The 19,954-nt window shown below is 35.4% G+C and overlaps 3 protein-coding genes across 3 annotated transcripts; 2 read left to right on the forward strand and 1 right to left on the reverse strand.

The window, feature by feature from the left end:
• Positions 1–1,105: 1,105 nt before the first annotated feature.
• On the forward strand, positions 1,106–2,324 carry LOC125069914. Its single transcript, XM_047679528.1, has 2 exons — positions 1,106–1,538; positions 1,606–2,324. Exons 1-2 carry the CDS (start codon positions 1,197–1,199, stop codon positions 2,005–2,007), a joined length of 744 nt encoding a protein of 247 aa, XP_047535484.1. The 5' UTR covers positions 1,106–1,196; the 3' UTR covers positions 2,008–2,324.
• Positions 2,325–2,894: 570 nt separating this feature from the next.
• LOC125070068 lies at positions 2,895–6,582 on the forward strand. Its single transcript, XM_047679748.1, has 2 exons — positions 2,895–3,294; positions 3,518–6,582. The coding sequence occupies exons 1-2, from the start codon at positions 2,944–2,946 to the stop codon at positions 3,920–3,922; spliced, it is 756 nt and encodes a 251-aa protein (XP_047535704.1). The 5' UTR covers positions 2,895–2,943; the 3' UTR covers positions 3,923–6,582.
• Positions 6,583–7,785: 1,203 nt separating this feature from the next.
• Positions 7,786–19,627, reverse strand: LOC125069983 (macoilin-1). The gene is made up of 14 exons (XM_047679635.1): positions 19,385–19,627; positions 18,394–18,535; positions 17,166–17,292; positions 14,892–15,052; positions 14,408–14,521; positions 14,085–14,258; positions 13,729–13,993; positions 13,373–13,492; positions 12,463–12,635; positions 12,174–12,280; positions 11,989–12,090; positions 11,591–11,729; positions 11,151–11,337; positions 7,786–11,049 (listed from the first exon to the last, which is right to left on the reverse strand). Exons 1-14 carry the CDS (start codon positions 19,459–19,461, stop codon positions 10,868–10,870), a joined length of 2,070 nt encoding a protein of 689 aa, XP_047535591.1. The 5' UTR covers positions 19,462–19,627; the 3' UTR covers positions 7,786–10,867.
• Positions 19,628–19,954: the final 327 nt, after the last annotated feature.

The following is a 19,954-nucleotide window of genomic DNA, read 5'->3' on the forward strand; positions in this document are numbered from 1 at the left end:
AGTTAAGGATCGAGATATTATTCAATAGATGATTTCTCTACGTAAAATAATGAAATACATACGCACATACTAAGTCTATTGTTTCTTACAATTATTAGTTATGTTATTTTTTCTTGTTTTTAATTTTAATATATTCATACTATTTAAAAAATATTTAGGTACAAATTAGTACGCTGTGAAGAGCGGGACTTTCTGATCTGAGTTTTCCTTTTTTACATTTTATACCAATAAGAAAATATTTTTTATTTCATTTTTAAAATGTTTATAATTTTTATAATTTTAAAATTGGATGAAGGTAAGAAAATAAATGCATTGATAATCAATTATATGTATATGTTATATATATTTGAAAACTTACTACACTCTATTCCCACCATAAATGGAAAAAATCCAAATAAACAACGTTTGACATCAAATTGACGCGATATAATTGGTCGAGAGCTTGATTAATCTATGTTATTCACTATGGATTTGCGAAAAAATGGCGTTTTGAACGTCGACACAACTGTTATCATACTTTTGAAAGTAAAATTAAAGTGGGAATAAGTGGTAAGATGCAAGTGTTATATTATAAATAAAGATATATTAAGCATAAACTCTTAGTGGTGTACAACATAGCTGAGTTAATAGCAAATCGCATGAAATAAGTAAATCCAAAGTTTGTTTATCTTTTTTCCTACTTCCATTGGAATAGGCTATAGGTGCTTGTTCTGATTTTGTAAAATAAATACATCAAAGATCAAAGATAAATCAAAGATTCATGCTCATATCACTAAAGTACGAATTATAAATAGGCAGCACTGGCAGTAGTCGCTAGTGCTACTATCGAAATTTCCTTAATTAAATATTATACATTAAATCCTTATTATCTCATTTATTAATCATTCTAGAGTAAATAATAGTTTTTCATATCTGAGTACTCCGTTAATGTTGAATTAAAAACCTAAAATAATTGTGGCATCATATCTCACATGTCACTGCTAATTTATAATATTTTGAGGATTGTATATGAGAATAGAAGTAGTAACATTTTCTAAAAGCGGGCAGCCCTAACCCATAATATCTTAGTTGTCAGTTATTACTGTCATACTGTCAGTCTGCTCACTGCTGTCAGACGTCACTATAGGATAATAAATCAATTATTGTTTAACAATAAATAACTGTTTCATTTTTAAATAAATAATTATTGAACAAACATGCGATGGAGTGAAGCAATCACACTTGAATTTGTAAAAATGTATTTAAAACATGATTGCTTGTGGAACCCTAGTCACCCGGGATACAAATTAAAATATCAGAGAGATAAAGCATACGCGGATATATGTTCTGAATTTAAAGATTCCACTATGAAGTCTTTAACCATCCCTGAAGTTAAGATGAAAATAAAGAACTTGAGAACGACTTACGTCCAACAAGTACACAAAATATTGCAGAAATCGAGTCCAGACTCCATTTACGAACCTTCCTTAATCTGGTTTCAAGAAATGGATCGATGTTTGAAACACATCCCAACAAACCGCCATTTAGCCTCTTATACAGTCAGTAACAACTATATTTAAATAAAATAATGTTAGTTTCAAATCTTACATTAGTTTTTTTTTACAGACTCAAGATGCCCCTGATGTTGATACTTCCTGCCAAATATGGGTCGGACAAGAATTACAAAATAATAACAATGATGAGAATCCTGATCCCCTTATCTCAAATTCAGAGGATGATTATGAATCACCAAAGACTGAAGATTCATTAAGTCCAATTAAAAAAGAGAAGCCATTGTCTCCACTTATGAATAAAAAAAATAAAAAGAAGAAGTTAAAACACAGAAACCATATTGATTATTCCAAAGATTCTAATTTTGAAACTACAAAAGAAGATGAATTTGACATCTATGGTAAATACATAGCTTCTCAATTGAGGAAAATGGATTTACAAAAAGCTATCAGACTTCAATTGGAGATACAAAGCCTAGTAAGCGAAGCCAGGATATCAGATATAACTAGTGATTAGTATTCTCACATATTACCTTTTAAGTATTAAAAGTAACAAAACTTATTCTTAGTCTATTTATAAAATGTAATTTGTAGTTACCTTATGTATAATGTACATGTAAATAATTAAATTAATATTAAAATAAGTGTCTAATCATGTGACATAAAATTTAAGGAATTTTGCAATTTTTTCAAATGTTTTGATAAACATTCTCTATTTAGATTCTAATAATTACAGCATTAAGATATTCTATTAAATCTATTTAGTGTATGTTTTTAATCTATTGAAAGTTTTTGTATTCCTAATACATAAAATATTTATTAGAAATAATGTATTACAAAAATTATTAAATAACTCCATCTACCAATATGTATAGTGTTATTATTTTACATGAATTAATGACAAGAATGAAAACAGACAATTTATCAAATATTCAATTTAAATATTATTGACGTTATGTTACCATAGCTAACCAGAGTAATGATTGGCAGTATATATTATACATCCAGTAATAATAAGTTTAAATAAATTGATGTCTCATAAAAGTATAAGATTATGTTAGAATAAAATCACAATTGTATTTCTGTTATAATTATTTGCCTCTGGCGACCGGATATAAAATATTTTCTAATACATATTTGTCTTTTTATATTTGTTTTTCAAATTATTTAGGAGTATATTAAAAAGAATAAATATTTTCAATACTCTTACATATTTGTACTTATTAATTTTTATTTTTATTTTACACTAATTTAGTTTATTGCTTAAAAAAGGTTACGAAAATGTAATACTGGCTTTATTTAAGTATTTTAAATTAATTACTAAAGAAACAGAATTTAACAATACAAGTAAGATTATCCAAGCGTTTTGACAGATTTGTCAAAACAACTTTATTGTTTTGAAACTTAATAAATCTATTGATCGAAAATTATTCGAAAATAAAAACGTAAAATAATGAGGTGGAGTGAAAACGAAACTTATGAATTTGTAAAACTGTATTTCAGTCATGAATATCTTTGGAACAATGAACACGAACACTACAAACTAAATAAACGTCGTCTAAAAGCTTACAGAAATATTGTATCTGAATTTAATACAATAACCGGTATATCATTGACCGTAAGTGAAATAAGAGGGAAAATAAAAAACTTGAGATCGACATACACTCAAGAGTTAAATAAAATTAAATTCCGGTCTGGACCTCACTATACTTACGAACCGACAATTAAATGGTTTGCCTATTGGCATAAACGATTTCGTACATTACGAGTGCAAAAAGCAACGGATTCAAGTTCCACATTTGAGGTAGGTACTACTAGGCTGTGTTAAAATAGATAGTGACCCTCGTTTATAACTAAATATTTCTCAAAAATTTTAGTGTATCGGTGTAGGTAGTATTTACATATAGTGTACACGCAGATTGGAGCTGTTATTGGTATAGTAGTGTTGTATAAAAAAGACGTCGAAAGTCCAAAAGTACAAGAAATTTATTATTATCATATTAAAACTAGTTGTAATTTATTTCCAGGAACCAGGAGACACAGATAATGAAAGTCAGAAGATGTGGATTGCAGATGAAACCGAGAACATAAGTGATGATCTACACCCATTTGTTTCAGATAACAATAATGAATTAACTCTATTTTTAAAATCTGAACCTGAAGATAATCATCACAACCAAATCAATAATGATAGACATAGGCCATACAAAGTTAAAAAGAGAAAAAAGAATAAACTGCACAGTCTCAGTACGGATGTTTCAGATGAATTGAGGTTTAGTTTAGACTCTCATATGGATTCCGGGAAGGAGGACGAGTTTGACATATATGGTAAATACATAGCATCACAATTGAGAAGTATGGATTTAACAAAAGCATTAAGACTTCAGCTAGAAATACAAAGTTTAATTGGTAAAGCAAGGTTGTCAGATTGATCTAATTAATAGTTTAGATACTAAATCTGTATTTAAGCACATATTCACACAGAAGATCGACATTTACTGGATTGGTTTAAATGGTTCCATTACTAGTCATTTTTTAAAGGGATTGCTGCATAATTTTTTTTATGTTACTGGTGGCAAATATATGTTTGTAACATAACTAAAAAGTTAGGTCACCTGATTAAAAGGGACACCACTATGGACATCTGCAATACCGGGGACCTTGCATATGCATTCCTGGCCTTTAATTAATATATATAACAATATATTATTGGATCTGGAATATGTTGTGTGTGTGTGTATGATTTTAAATTGGACAGTAAATGTGAACCAAGCTAGGTAGCATAGCTTCCATATTGAATCAAAATGTTAAACTAATTATGTTCAAGATAATTAATAAAGAGACAATAATTAAAACAAAAACATGTTCATGTGGACCAGTTGTATTATATATGTAAAAATATTATAGATTAGATTTATTGGATTTTACAAAACTTCATCCCTAAAGGGGGAAAACGGGGTTGGAAGTTTGTCTTTTGTATATTTCGTGCAGGTAAAGCCAGTTCAGCTAGTATAAAATATATCCTTCAGGTGAGCAAAAACAGCTCAATATTTTTTCCTTATAATCTATATCTTTTAACTACCATTGGTCACATATAAAATATTATATCTGTGAGTGTTAAAAAAATACTATCATCATAGTAATGTAACATATATTTAATATTATTTGTGTATCTCATAGCTTTAGCAATCCAAATAGATTATCTGAATAAACTGAAGTAGTCGAACATTTTATAGATTTATACTAATATTTTATGCATATAAACATACATATATCAAATCTGTGTATCACTATTGTGGTGACAAGACTTGTTGTTGTGTAGAGATAAGGAAAAGTCGAGATTTGCGCTAATAATGTTTATATTTATTTTGATGCGTTGTTTATTTATAGTGGCTACAAAAATTTGCTGATGTAATGTAGTTCATCTACACTATGGTAGTGATTCCAATAGAATTAAACTCTAAAAGTAATTTGACAAATCTCAAGATTATTTTACATTTGGTTACCATTTTTTCCACATTTTTTTTAACCAGTTGTTATGCCACGCTACCTTTTGGCTACAGCCGAATGGACGACACCAGTACCAGTCTCTCACTAAAAATTTGCGTAAAGTGATAGTCACGTTTCGTCCGGTATGTGGGAGGCTCGGAGGTAAAATCCAAGACCAAGACTGCCTTTCGAATTCTGGTATCATAAGGCAACCCTTTTCACACTCACTGTCGCTTTTCTCTCCTGCCTGGTGCTCTCGTCGCCTCAGCGGCCTTAAACCTATCTGGTTGCGTGTAGACTGCGATGATCATCCGTCAAACTAGGCTAGCCTCCATAGGTCCCATAGCAGTAATGCCGAAACCGACTTGTTGAGCACATCCAACTAGCTACAGATTCCGTACTGCAGCAGATCTTATCCGCAGAGATCGTAACTCTTGGCGATTTTAATGCTACCCATGCCGAATGGCTTGGATCACGCACTACCGGGCATGTGGATAGATCTGTTCTTGATTTCGCTTTAGCATATGATTGCATGATTTGACACAACTGGTCACCTTACCAACGCAAATATCAGATGTGGAGAATCAAACATTTTTCTTGTCGGACTTGCCGCTGACTTTTCATCCGGGCGGTTGTCAGGTTACCGTCGATCCCTCTCTGTGATGGTTGGACCACTGTTTCGTCAGGAGTACAGTGCCGGTTGCACACTCCTCACGGCTTCGCATCGTAAGCTGCCGGCAAGTGTGGCACTACAGATCAGCGGATTAGGATTGGATGCGGTCCTTCTTTACATCTTACAATTTGTTTCACACCGGATGATCCAAACGCTGTTGCGGAATCTGACCCACAACCTTTTTTTTTCTCGCTTCCCCCACGTGCCTCTTCCTCCTCCCCGGTCGTCTTCGGCGGAGCGGGACTGCAGCAGCATCCTCTTCCCGCTTCCGCTCCGCGGCTTCCTTCTGCGACATCACGGTCATCAGGTCTCCGCCCATAGTCGCCGCAAGGGTGTGCCTCTGGGCCCCCCACGCAGCACACTCACTCAGGGTGTGGTGCGCTGTGTCGACTGGCGACCTTACACAACCACTCTGCGGAACCAGCTTACGCCTAAAGTAGTAAAAGAAACATATATGTGACGGAGATAGCAATGCTCGTAAGTGATATGAAATTAGGGATTGTATTTAGTAATTATATAAAAACAAATCAAAATCAATGAGTTCTTCTAATCGATGTTGTTAACAATGATTTTTCTCAATAGAGACTTGTCAGTTGATCATTGTCATTGTCATTGATATAATATAGAACGCAAGTGTACCTATTAGTTACAGTGTTAAAACACTATCAGCTTCTAACTATTAAATATTTCTTAAAAGAAAAACAAAAACGAATAAAATATTTATCAATCTGGTTCAAGATTTTTTTTGGGCGGTAGAATATATGAGTCGATGGTACTTAACCAGACGGGTTTGCACTAGACCATACCACCAAGCGTCATTTATTATAGATTTCTGTGTACAAGTGCTGTTAAAACAGTACAAAGATGTTCAGAACTTTTTAATCTGTTTAAATTTCCTATTATTCAACGTTATAACAGTAACATGACATTTATGCGTTGCTTATAAGTTATAAGTGGTTTATACTTTTAAATTAAAATATCTGTTTCTAACTACGACAGTGCGTACTTTCGGTACGCCTTCAAAACATTTTATAACATTGTTTTATTTTAAATTATATTTATTGTTAATATTTGGTTTTTATTAAACGTAAAAACGAATAAAATTATAAACATTAGCTGTATTCAACCTCGTATCTCCTTACCCTCTCCTTATCGTAAAATCCTGCAAAATATGTACCAAATAAAAAAAAATTGATAACATTGTATTTGTAATGTTTAAATGTTCAACTTATTACATTTTTTGTGAGTTTCAATGTGCAAATGCAATTCACTTGTAACAAAACATGTAATATGGTCAAAGTATTTCTCCAAACTGGCTGTACATTTTTGACCATAAAACAACAAACGCTGGGCTCCATTCCCGATTCCTGTTCATTTTATAGCTATCAAAATATATATCTCAGCTATAAAATAAAGATCTGAAAGGGATAAATGATGAAGCACCTAAAAAAACCTTAAAATTAAGACATAAACACGACTTCCCCAAATTAATTAATTTATAGCATCATTCGGAACGATGTAAGCGTTCCAGCGACACCCCAATCCAATTCTTTTCACGCATTTAAAAGTTATGAAGTGGAATAAATCCAAATTGGAATATTCCAATAGAAGTAGAAAAAAGGTAAACAAACCTTAGATTTACGTATTTCATGCAATTTGCTAATAACTCAGCTGTATTGTGCACTAAGGGTTTATGATTAATATATTTTTATTTATAATAGAACACTATTACACTTAATTACGATATCCACTTTTATTTTACTTCCAAAGTTCTTATAATATTTTCGTCGACTTTCAAAACGCCATATTTCCATAGTAAAAATCATACTTTTTTATGATATCGGTAAGTGGACGAGCAAATGGGCCACCTGATGGTAAGTGGTCACCACCGCCCATAGACGATGGCATTGTAAAAAATATTAACCAATAAATATCGCCAATGCTCCACCAATCTTGGGAACTAAGATGCCACGTCCCTTATGCCTGTAGTTACACTGGCTCCTTACATTCCAAACCGAAACACAACAATCCCAAATATTGCTTTTTGGCGGAGGAATATCCAAAAAAATTAGGAAAAATGCACTAAATAAAAAAGTTTGGGTAGAAAAACAAAACACAGCATGTCTGATTTTTTTATTGCTGTTACAGCATCCGTTTATAATACAAACAAACATCGCTTACGTTTCACTAGTGAAAATTCAGATCCTGCTTGTACCGATTGTTACCGCTCCATGTTCCGTATCCAAGTCAAATAGTTCATGAATGTTATATACGGTGCCTGTACTGCTCTCAAAAACTTGGTAATGTCGGGTAAATCACATCAAAATGTAGTTTAAGTACATAAGGTTCAACAGATTCGGCGTTTTGCTATTAAAAAAAAAACCGATAATCTGACACCGAGGGCAGTGCGCATCTATGTTAAAAAAAAACTAAACTTAAAAAAAACTTAGGGTATAAATAACGTTAAAGCCGGTGTACACATTTGTATCACTTATGGCACATAGACACGCCACGGTGTAAGCCGGCTTAATTAAGACTAGAGTAGTGTCACAATCTCGAAAAATACATTTGCAGACCGATATATCCAATGTGCGCTGATTCCCTTATTTTATTTGTTCTTAAACCAACAGTTCGGTAGACAAAAGCGTCAGATAACAAGACATGAAAACAGACGAAGGTATTCACGTCGACACCTTAAACGCAAGAATAGATGTTCTTATTCAAAACATTCTACATACACACTTTTTCTTAAAATTATTCCAATCACATAGCGTTTTACAACAACAAAAGTATTATTAAAAATTAAACTTATATTTTGTTAATAGGCAACACTGAATCGTCGTATCCATTCTTGAATTTTTACGCTTATTAATACTTACGTAGATTAATGTTTCGCTTGACAGTACTGTATTAAAGTTAAAAAAAAAAACATTGTACTATATAAATGCAATAGTTTTTATAAAAAATGGAAGCAAAGGGATTACTGAATAAAGGAAGCATTTGTTTTAATGTTAAACTAACCAAGAATTAAAGCTTCAAGTAACGTATCAACATTAACAAATATTTTTTTATATAATATCAATATAATTTGGTTTATTTTTAATGATGGCAATAATAAGGGCGCATCTCATTGGTCGATAAGGCCCGCATTCGGGGTGCGGGATATTTCTGTAACGCATGCCATAGGGCCCGCCAAGAGTTTATCGTTTTCACTGGTCGTTAGAGCCCGCATACGGGGTGCGGGTGATTTCTATAACGCATATATAAATATCAATATATGAATGCGGATATCACCCGCACACGTTTAATCGACCGAGTTATCGACCAGTGGATTTCATTGGTTGTTAGCTCGCATGTGGGTACTCCCCGCAATCGGGCTAACTACCGACTTATCGACCATTATGAAAATGCGCCTTAATTCGTTTGTTGATACGAGATTTGACGCGAAGACAAAAAAGTTGAATCCTGGCATCGAAACCACTTTTACAATAATTTCCATAAGTACAATTTAAAATTTGGGCAGATAAATGAGCTGGCGTAATAATACTATACGTAAGAACACATGTTTTAACTTAAATAATTTTACGGATTCTTGTAATTCTTGTCATTATTTAATGAAAATAAGTGTCACTGAAAATTAGAACTTCAGCCATAACCAGAGTCCATACGAGCGTGCGTACACTACCTATATGTTATCAAAGATAAACCAGACTTGTTTGTTGGAAAACAGTTGCGCAAATAACTAGTTTATTTTATATTTCAATTGAAAGTACTTTTAAAATATAAACAATATCGTTAAAATCTTATAAAGTGCAGATATATTATGGAATTAAAAATGGCGTAACCTCCATTCTCCTCCCCCTCGCAAACTATACTCACACCCGGCACGTAAGAAGTACACTGGTAGTGTGACAATGACGAATTTTACAAGAATCCGTAAATAATTCCACTTTTCTTGTCCATTCTCTTTTTCTTTTATAAAATGCGTGCAACTTTAATTGAACGTAACATTGTAAGTCATCAAACAGTAGTAGATTATTTGACAGTTGACATTTATATTAAATGTTTTGTTTATTTTTTCGCATAGATTGTGGAAATAGACTAAAGTCGCACGCATATTGTTCAGAACATTCTACTGCCTTTTAGAATTCACTCAAAATCTTAACAAACAATCATGTCATGGTTTTTACAACAATCAAGTTGCGTGTCCGCCATTTTTTTTTAATAATTTTATATTCAACAAGAAAAATCAGCGTAGCATCCCTAAATTTTCCTATGTGACTAAGCTCGATTGTTTTATAATTTAAACAGATAATATAACACAAATACAAAAATAGATTTTATTTTATTATAATATTTGACAGATTCATTTCCTCTCGTTTTCAAGTTATCCGGTCTTGTGTCACAACACTAATCAAACAAACCTTTACATTTATTACATAGCAACACTGAATAAAGATAATTTAGGGTTGCAATATGAAGATGTTATATTTAAAACCGGGATGCTACGCACAACACGACAATTGGACTAAAACGTCAATATACTAAATTTATACAAGGAGAAGACAACCGAATCTCATTTTTGTACAATATATCACATAAATTCAAAACAACGCCGTCTGCAGCAGCTACATGCGTGGAAGAACTATCCTTGATTGATAAAATTATCGCAACATTAATCGAATTACAATTTCAATAAAAAAAAAATTGTGATGAACACGTAGACTAAAAATAAGTCTAACCATAAACTCAGTTAATACTCAGTATCCTTTAAAACGATCTCTTTGTCATTTGATAACAGTAACAAATATCGAAGTCAAATGGCGAGCGCTATTATTATGCGTGTATTGTACTTAATATTGAAATGAATGTAATTTGAATAATTTTATCAACCCTAGCCACATCAAGGTACAGAAGATAATCCAAATATTTCAATGATGAAAAAATAAACGCTCTGATTTCACTTAGACGGTTACAAAACTAACACTCGTATCGTATCCGATGGCCATAATGATATTTGTATGGACAGTTTTATTTAAGTAACAAACGAGGAATACTTAACGCCGAGTTCGATTAAAAAACGAAAAAAAAATATTGAGATCAACAACGGCCATACAAAGATCGGTACGGTCGGAAGGCGGGTCGCTGGGGCGGAGGGCCCGGGCCCGAGCGCTCAGTGCCGAGCTCTTCGGGCTGAGCGCTCAGGGCCTCCGGCTCAGGCGTCGGAGCACAGCTGCTTGGGCGTGTAGACGGATGCGTTGGGGTCGAGCGGTGAGCCGTCGGACAACCGCAGTTTGGACACGCTGCCGCTCACCGGCGTCACGAACTCCGTCGGCATCACGGCCAGCATTTGAGCTTTCAGTTCCTCTATCTCTTTCTCTTGTCTCGATATTAAACCTGAAACGGAACGAGTGAAAACGCTCAGATGAAGTTTCCTTAACAATATAAAATATAGTAATATCTCGTGCGACAACATATTCAAAGGCCACGCGTCGTACCCTCCTGTATGTGCATGTGGCGCTTGGCGTCCCCCAGCGCGGACAGCAGGTCCAGCTTGACGCGCGTCTCGGCGGACAGCGAGCGCTCCAGGTGCGCGGCGCGCTCCTGCAGCGCCGCGCACGCGCCCGCCAGCCGCGCGCCGCCGCCGCTCTCCTCGCGCGACGCGCGCGTCTCCAGCGTCCGCACCTGCGCACTCTGCTGTCACTCCGGCCGCACTCGCGCGGGGCTCAGTACATAATTAATCTTATACGGGCGCCGAGATGTCGACTCCCTCGTGCTTGCGATCGCGCTGGCGTAAAATACACTACGCTACGTGCACGTAGCTGTATTTTTCTATTTCGGTCATCGCTGACGAGCGGTGATTCCTCAAAAGGTTCCACGAATAAAATATAAGTAAGATCGGTTCGGTTCAATAGAATGCCCCGGAAGCGGAGGGTACCTGGTCCGAGGCGCAGGCCAGGTCGCGCTGCAGCTGCGCGGCCCGCTCGCGCGTCTTCTGCAGCTCGCGTCGCAGCGCGCCCGTCTCCGCCTCCTGCGCAGTGCGGCGCGAGCGACACCACTCGCTCTCGCACTCGGCGCTGCACGCACAAACACCGTGGGGACGCGTCCGAACGTTAGGCGTCGACGTCGATTTTATCGAGTGGAAAAGATTTTGTTTCGTTAGATATCGACGACATGCAATTATAAAAATATCAAACCGTAAAGGAGATATTACAGCGCCTATGTGTGTGAATAAACACAGTCACATTCCCAGAATCGACACTAGCGGTTTTTAAAAAGCGAACTCCCCGGGGTCGGGGCCCGCACACTGCGGCGATAACATAAGAGGCAGCGTACGTGGGGGGTCGCGGCGTGTGTCGCGCGCGCAGCAGCTGGTGCTCGGCCGCGGCGCGCGCGCGCCTCTCCTCGCTCAGGCGGCGCTCCATCGCCGAGCGCTCGCTGCACACACGGGATACGGTTATTTAGATGAGGTCGCAGCGCGGCGGGAGTGCGGGGGTGCGGGGGTGCGAGCGGCTGCCGACCTGTGCTGCAGCAGCGCGCGGCGCCGCAGCTCGGCCTCGGCCGCCCGCGCCGCCGCCAGCTCCGCTCGCGCGCGCCGCAGCTCCTCCCCCAGCTCGCGACACGAACGCTGCGACAGATGCATGTCAGTCGACGCCGACCGCCGGACGTTTCGTTCACAGTAGAGCGACATCGTTCGAGGCTCGTCGGAGCCGGAGCGACGAGAACGCAACTAGAGCTGCCCGCTCGCCGGCCGGCCCCCTACTCGTCTGCCTTCTCCTGCCCCGTTACGAGAAGAGGAAAGCTACTCACCGATTCCTTCTCCCTCAGTTCGCGTTCTCTGTCCCGCTCCCTATTTTCCCTCTCCCTTTCTTCTCTCCTCTCTTTTTCTTTCTCTCTCTCTTTATGACTATTACTATCTTTATTACTCTTTACATATTCTTTTGTACTTTCTACTTCTTTTTCTTTAACTAATATTTCTTTTGCTGAAATTATAAAAAATAAATAAATATATGGTTTCTCTTTGATGAATGCAGGAAGGCAGACGAGCAGATGTGCCGCCTGAGGGTGATAGTATACCTCTGCGCTAGGACATTGGTAACATCAGGGGCTTTAGACATGCCGCACATTGCCAATACGCTGCAAGTCATGGAGTATATATGAAGACTAGTTGACACTACGAATTCTTCCTAATAAATTCTTATTAATCTACAAATACAAATATACGTAATGATTATTTTTTCATAGTACGGTAATCAGGTGATATATGACAAACGAATTCGTATGAGACTGACAAAAAACAAGGAATCGTCTGTAGATTAGAAAGGAGGATTTCAAACAAAAAAAAAATTGATGACGTATAAGCTTTTTCTTTAAAATCCTCCTTTTTTTATTGAATGTCCAGCGAAACAGACTATTAATAACTAGCATAATTATATATCTTTGTATATATAAACATCATTGGCCACTATTAAACCATATGTAAAGAGTTATATGTATACATTATAATTAGTGCAATTTACTTTAACTTGATAAATTTCAAAATTATCACTTATAAAATATAGTTAACTCAACATATATACATATATTTCGAATTTATAATGTTTTATATAAATATCTGAATATAATAATAATATCATACTTAGTGCACAAATGTGTGAACAAAAACGTATACCCACTACCACCTACAAATGGTAAATAATATTTGTCAAATTTGACTCACTTTCTGTACTCTTATGACTATCACTGCTATCTTTATCCTTTTCTCTATTCTTATGTCTCTTCTTCTCTTCTCTTACTGAACTAGCCTCTTTCTTTTCTAATTTCGTGGATTTAACACTTCCTGGAATTCAATTATAAATATATTTAATGGCGATCTGTGACTGATGACTGCTGTTCAACCGGGTGCTTTTCGTAGTTTGCACAGCCATGTGTGAATTCTAAATAGGGTGTTTTTTTTAAGACGGCCGTTGAATATGTAACGTTTTATTATATATATATATAAAAAACACCGGGCAGCACCGGTTGTAAAATAAATGTGGGAAGGAACTTCTGTTGGAGTATATAAGTGAAGCTGACCTTTGCTCAGGTCGTGCCGCTCGTCGTCGTCGGGCGCGCCGGGCCCGCTGGCCGAGCCATTGCTGAGCAGGTGCGTACTCGTCTGCGTGCTGGCCTGCGAGCCCGGCTGCGCGGCCGCCTGCCCGCTCGCCTGCGTACTCGCTTGCGTGCTGGCCTGCGTGCTCGCCGGCGTACTCGCCTGCGTGCTCGCTTGTGTATTCGCTTGCGCGGTGGCCGTCGCCTTGTCTCGTGCCTGCTGCGCTACATGCTTCTCTAACTTCTCTAGCTGTCGGCGAAAAGTATATAATTATAATATTGAATTATCTCCTAGTGTCGAATGAAATAGAAACGGTAACCACCGGGGCGACAATGGTCACCTTAACGTGTAAGGCGTGGTCGGCCACACACACGCCGTTGTGGTCGCGCGCACAGCGGCGCCGCACGGAGCCGTTCATGTGCCGCGCGTCGCTCTGTGTCTGCGCTTGTGTCTGTGCTTGCGTTTGGGTGAACTCGCCGCTTTTACACTCCGTTTCTTTACTACTCTGCATATTCTAAAATAAGAAAAATTAAACAACAGTTACAACGTTACAGTTGTACGATATCATTGAGCATTTCTTGTTACGAATATCTAATGACTTTCAATTTCTGAAACTGAGTCACGGCCGAAAAGATTATTCGAATAAATCAGTCCAAGGTATACCTGTTCTATGATCGCACTCTCTGGCAAGGCGTCCCGTAGGAGCTGGAAGTAAAACTCATTCTCGGCACGCACTTGCCGCTGTCTTCTTAATCTTAGCCGCTGCCCAACATATGCCTGCGGACAAATTGAAGACGAATGAAGAACTGAACTCTTTGGAGAACAATGAGCTTCGGACCGCTCTTATTTAACTTCACCTATTAGTACATGGGAACTAAAATACATCTTTTTTTAAATTAAAATTAAATGTTAAATTAAATTAAAGCCACTTTTCCACTCAAGATATATTTAGTCTTCATGTAAATAGAGCCCGCATGGGTCGAGATTGTTGAAGGAATGGCATTTTATACTGCATTTAATTCATGCTTCGAATTAGTTAAGCTGTATACTTTCTAGGCCTTAATCTAAGAGAGACATTCACGGACTGGTACTTTAACTTTAACAAACAAAGCAACTGAAACCAGCTCGGGCAGAGCGTCGGCGGTACCTTGACGCCGAAGCCCAGCGACAGCGCGGGGTAGCCCAGGCAGTGCGCGGCCAGCGGGCGCCACAGCTCCAGCGAGCCGGCGCGCGCGCGCACGGCGCCCTCCGCGTACACCACGAGGCAGCACAGCGCCACCGTCGGCAGGCAGATGCCCTTGTCGCCGACTGCGGGGGGTGCGCTTGCTTAGGCTTCGTAAAAGCTACCGGCGCTTCGGGAAAAGATACCCCAAAAGACCAGCGAAAGAAGCTGAGCTGCGAGAGGGTGACTTTTTCTACGAGTATAATAGGTTATATGGTTTCTGACTACATATCGTTCCATTTTTGGAAGTGTTTGCAATTTTCAATATTATAAAAAAGCCAGCCATTTTTAATTTAACAACAGTCAATTCAACTCTGACCACATAGAGACGGTAGCCGCTGTTACTTACGCTCGCTTTGCAGTCGACTAACAGGAGTCATTTTTAAGGTTATATTTTTTACTCGTATCAAAAATTAATAATATTTTGATTTATTTAAATTTATTCTTTAAGTACAAGTGATAGTCTTTTGAAGCACATCACGATGCTTTAAGATAATACACTGAAAGTAACTAAAACAACTTTGTTTCATTTAAATATTGTTTTGCAGTCCTCCCGACGTGACGAGCCTATAATACATATTCTTTATAAGCACGTGATAAATTATGACACCCATAGACAGGCGCTGCAGGTAGCTCATACGCTACTTCAACTTTAACTGTGACCAGAGCCATGGCATTTAAAGGAAGAAGATGTTATGAGGGATGGACCCGTGTATACTACACGTTAACGGTAGCGTCAGCAGAATCACGTCAATAACTCGCGGTTGATTATTACTCGCTTTTTAGTGAAGTTTTGGTGGTGATTCGCTACTGCGATGTATAATTATTTTTTTATAAGAATATTATTAGATTATAATAATCAACAGAAAGACAGATAAAACATCCAGTTGATCATACAAAAATTTACATGAAGAAAATGTGCTAAAAAAGTATTATCCTTTGCACAAATTACATAATTACTTTCAGAATGTATTTGCAAACGCTTCTTTGCTTTTCGGGAATTGTTTCGATAAATATTGTCAAAAATCAATCTCATAGCAAGCGTGCTATACTTTATAAAACCGACTCATTCGGGTTTTAAATCAGAATAATGCAATACATTCTGTTGCTGTACGTCGACACAAATCTCTTTCGTCGATGGAAAATAATGTTAACTAGCATTCCACATCGTCATAAAAACCGATTTCAATGTAAATAGCTTTCGATGATGCAGACTCTAATGTAAACAGACTAAAACGAAAATAAATCTATTCAGATATCGGAAATAGTTCCTACATTAGTAACGAATATTTAATAATAGACAAGACGTTGAGACTAAGATACTGATTAGATGTTATATTGGTTTTACTTGGTGGTTGGGCTTTATGCAAGCCCGTCTGGGTAGGTGCCACCCACTCATCAGATATTCAACCGTCAAACAGCAATACTCAGTACTGTTGTGTTCCGGTTTGAAGGGTGAATGAGCAAGTGTAACTACAGGCACAAGGCTCCCATACAACAAACGCCATTTTTTACCTATTTTTGCTTGATATCAATAAATGTGAACAAGTAGGCACTTGAAATATGCACAAAATACTTAAATGTATATTTACTTTAATAATAAATAACAATTTTAAATTCAAAAATAAACAATAATAATAATGGTACGGAACCCTTCATGCGCGAGTCCGACTCGCACTTGGCCGGTTAGTTAATTGTGATAATGTTTCAGAGTAGTTCTCAATGGTCACATAGTGACTGATGGTAGTAACTCTTATACAGATAAATTTAAGGTTTTATAAGATTGTTGATGTAACATCTATATTATCTGTGTATGTTTTTTTTATAATAATGTATTGTTATTTAATGATATTTTAATATCCTTTAAACTTATTGATAATTATAGTAACTGATTGTAATGAGAGAATGGATGAATACAAATTAAATTTCAATAACGAGTCTTAATAAATATATACGGACTACAATATATTATAAACTGGAGGTAAAGGTAAGTCATGCGATTATAAAAAAAAAAATACAAACTAGAGTCAACTTCCTCAAGATTTCAATTCATCGAACAATTAACAGAATCATTGCAATCATTATTATACAATATTTATTATCTTCTTTCCTCTTAGAAGGAATCGTTAACTTGAATTACTAACATTACTTGTTTTTGTCAGTGTGTGTATTTGACTACATGTATTATAGTATACTTACATGTGTACCACACATATTGTACCCACACATAGGTACTGGCGGCGAAGAATATGTACTGTAGTGGTATAAAGAAGAAACATATCAAGTCGGACATCAAGGCTATACATATGAAAAACACAGAGAACGCCTGAAACAATAAAACTGATTAAGAATCTAAAACATATTATAAAATTCTTCTTATAATTTAATTATCAATTAAATTTCATAGTTCCTAAAAGTTTATAAGAAACTTATTACTTCAAATGTTTTAAGTAAACATTAACATATATAAATGTTGTATGTGAATACAACCTTCCAATATATCTCTTTTACGTGTATACTAGAGTCAACGCTCAACTTATATAAAATTTAAAACTACCTACTAGTTATATATAGAACGCACATTCTGAGAACCAAAGACCAGTGGTTACATATAGAGTATATTGATATAAGTCCAGATAAAAATATTAACACCATGCATTTTTATCATCTATATAATCTTGTGTTAAATGATACGCTGGTCTAGTCTAGTCTGTAATCAATTAAATTATGAGATACTTTTAATTCAATTTGGTAATTAAATTTTAAAGATGTGGAGTCAAAAACGATGTTGACAATTAGCTCAATTATTAGCTATTATATATTTTAATCTATTTATCAATTATTATGAATATGTATGTCAATACTAGTTGGATAAATTATTAAAATGGAAACTTTTTCTTTTAATCAAAATAGTTATAGAAGCAATGATTAACTGTTATGTATTAATTGTCAAATAAAAACTAGCACTCATTTGAAAAATGACCTGACCTGAGAAAAATTTACAAAATGAACTGTCTTTATTTTTTTATTTTCCAGATTTTGTAATTTATCTTTAGACAGGAGTATATATTTTATGGTTAAATTTAAGCACAATATATTTTATCTGTAACATGTCTGATTCTCTTATTTACAAGCCTTTAACTAACTTCACCTGTTTATATCTTTGGGTCAAATCTTTGAACAGCTATTAAAACCTTTTTGGTGTCAGTAACAATATAAACTAGAATATAAATTTTAGTTTAAGTATATTAAATAAAATTTATTTGAGCTAACTTTTAACTTCAATAATTATCAAATGTATTTGTATGTCTTAATAGATTATTCAATTTTACTAAATGTAAATAAGTTAATGACAATAGAAGCTTAAAATTAAATAAGAAAAATTTGTATAGAATGATATATCATAATATTAAACAATATAACTTACCACTCCGTGATATTTAAATGAATCATAAACAGATTTCAGCATCATCCAGAATGGCCAGAGAAACTCAAATCTGAACTCAAGCATATAGTCTGCCATAATGACTGTAGCCCACAGCATCACAAATTTCAGGTACAATAGAGAACTGTAAATTAAAATTATTTTTATGATGATTTTTATTTCATAATGAGTACTCAAATAATAGAAAGGATAAAATGAGGACTAACGGTTGCATATCATAGTTTTCGACTTATATTTTTTTTTTACAATAATATATGACTTTCTTATAACACCTTTAATACTTAAATTATTAATCTATATAAATATTTCACTGTAAATTATATATTTTTATTATATTTTCTAAATGATTATTTTTATTAATTATCAATAAATAACATACATTATAGTTTGTTAACAGATATATATTTCTAAAATAAAGGAAAATGTATTTTCTTCGAAATAAATAATTTATTTTCCTCAGACATTAATTATTATTATTAAGAAATCTATCAATGAAATGGTATGTTTATACCTTAAGTATAAGCTGAGTCAATATATTCTCAATACATTTTTAACACATAATAATTACTAAATAAATTAACTGTTATAAAAAGAAATGGTTAAATCTTGTGCAATAACTTTGCCATCGATATTTTAATTCAAAATAAATTAAAAAAGCATATCTTTTAAACCTTTTAAAATCTTCAAAATAAGACATTAATAATAAAGTTTAAATTGCGACATCGCTTATACGTGATGCATACATGCTATTTATATTATTTCATGAGCGGGAAATATTATTTCTTACTTTTAAAATGAGCCGTCAGTCGAACTACTGAAGAAGACTATCACCAGATGGTGACCTAGCCTACACGTTCTTATACCACCGGCATCAAAACTTGATTTTTAACAGAATTAAGGACAGTTAAAGATATATTTAATCTTAAGGGGTCTTAATAAGATTTAAATGAGATAAAAAAGCGCTTCCACTCACTTTGCATACATTCCTTCGCCGATTTTGTTGCGCTTTATGGGGCGCCGCTTGCCTGATTCGGCATTTCGCCTCTTCATATTTTATCCTCCACCGTGTTAGTCACAAATACAGGCTCTCCGTTCACAACACTTATTTACAACGAAACATCTATGAAAACAATGCTCCGTAAGATAGAGCTTTTTGTTGTCAATCGGCCTACGTCCAGAATTTACGAGGGAGATGGATGAATTATCGGCAAGCTCTTTTTGCGTTCACTCACAAAATAGTGGTGTTGCTAGATAATAAAATTAGAATTAGAATTAGATTAATAAAATATTGCACACATTATTTTGTTAAGTATAGAGTATAATGTTAGCATAAATACATAATAGCGAGCAATCATTTGTAATATTTGTAATTTTTTTTTTCAAAATTCAATTCTTGAAATAATATGTCTTTTAGTTCTTTTAATTCATAAAAGTTGTCATTCAGGATGGGGTTATGTATGATGCATAGCAAAGATAATATTATAATCATCACACTTGTGAATAACATACTAAAAACTGCTTCCTAGTTTCGTTTGTACAATAT

The sequence above is a fragment of the Vanessa atalanta genome, chromosome 16, assembly GCF_905147765.1.
Source record: "Vanessa atalanta chromosome 16, ilVanAtal1.2, whole genome shotgun sequence".
Classification (NCBI taxonomy): Eukaryota; Metazoa; Arthropoda; class Insecta; order Lepidoptera; family Nymphalidae; genus Vanessa; species Vanessa atalanta.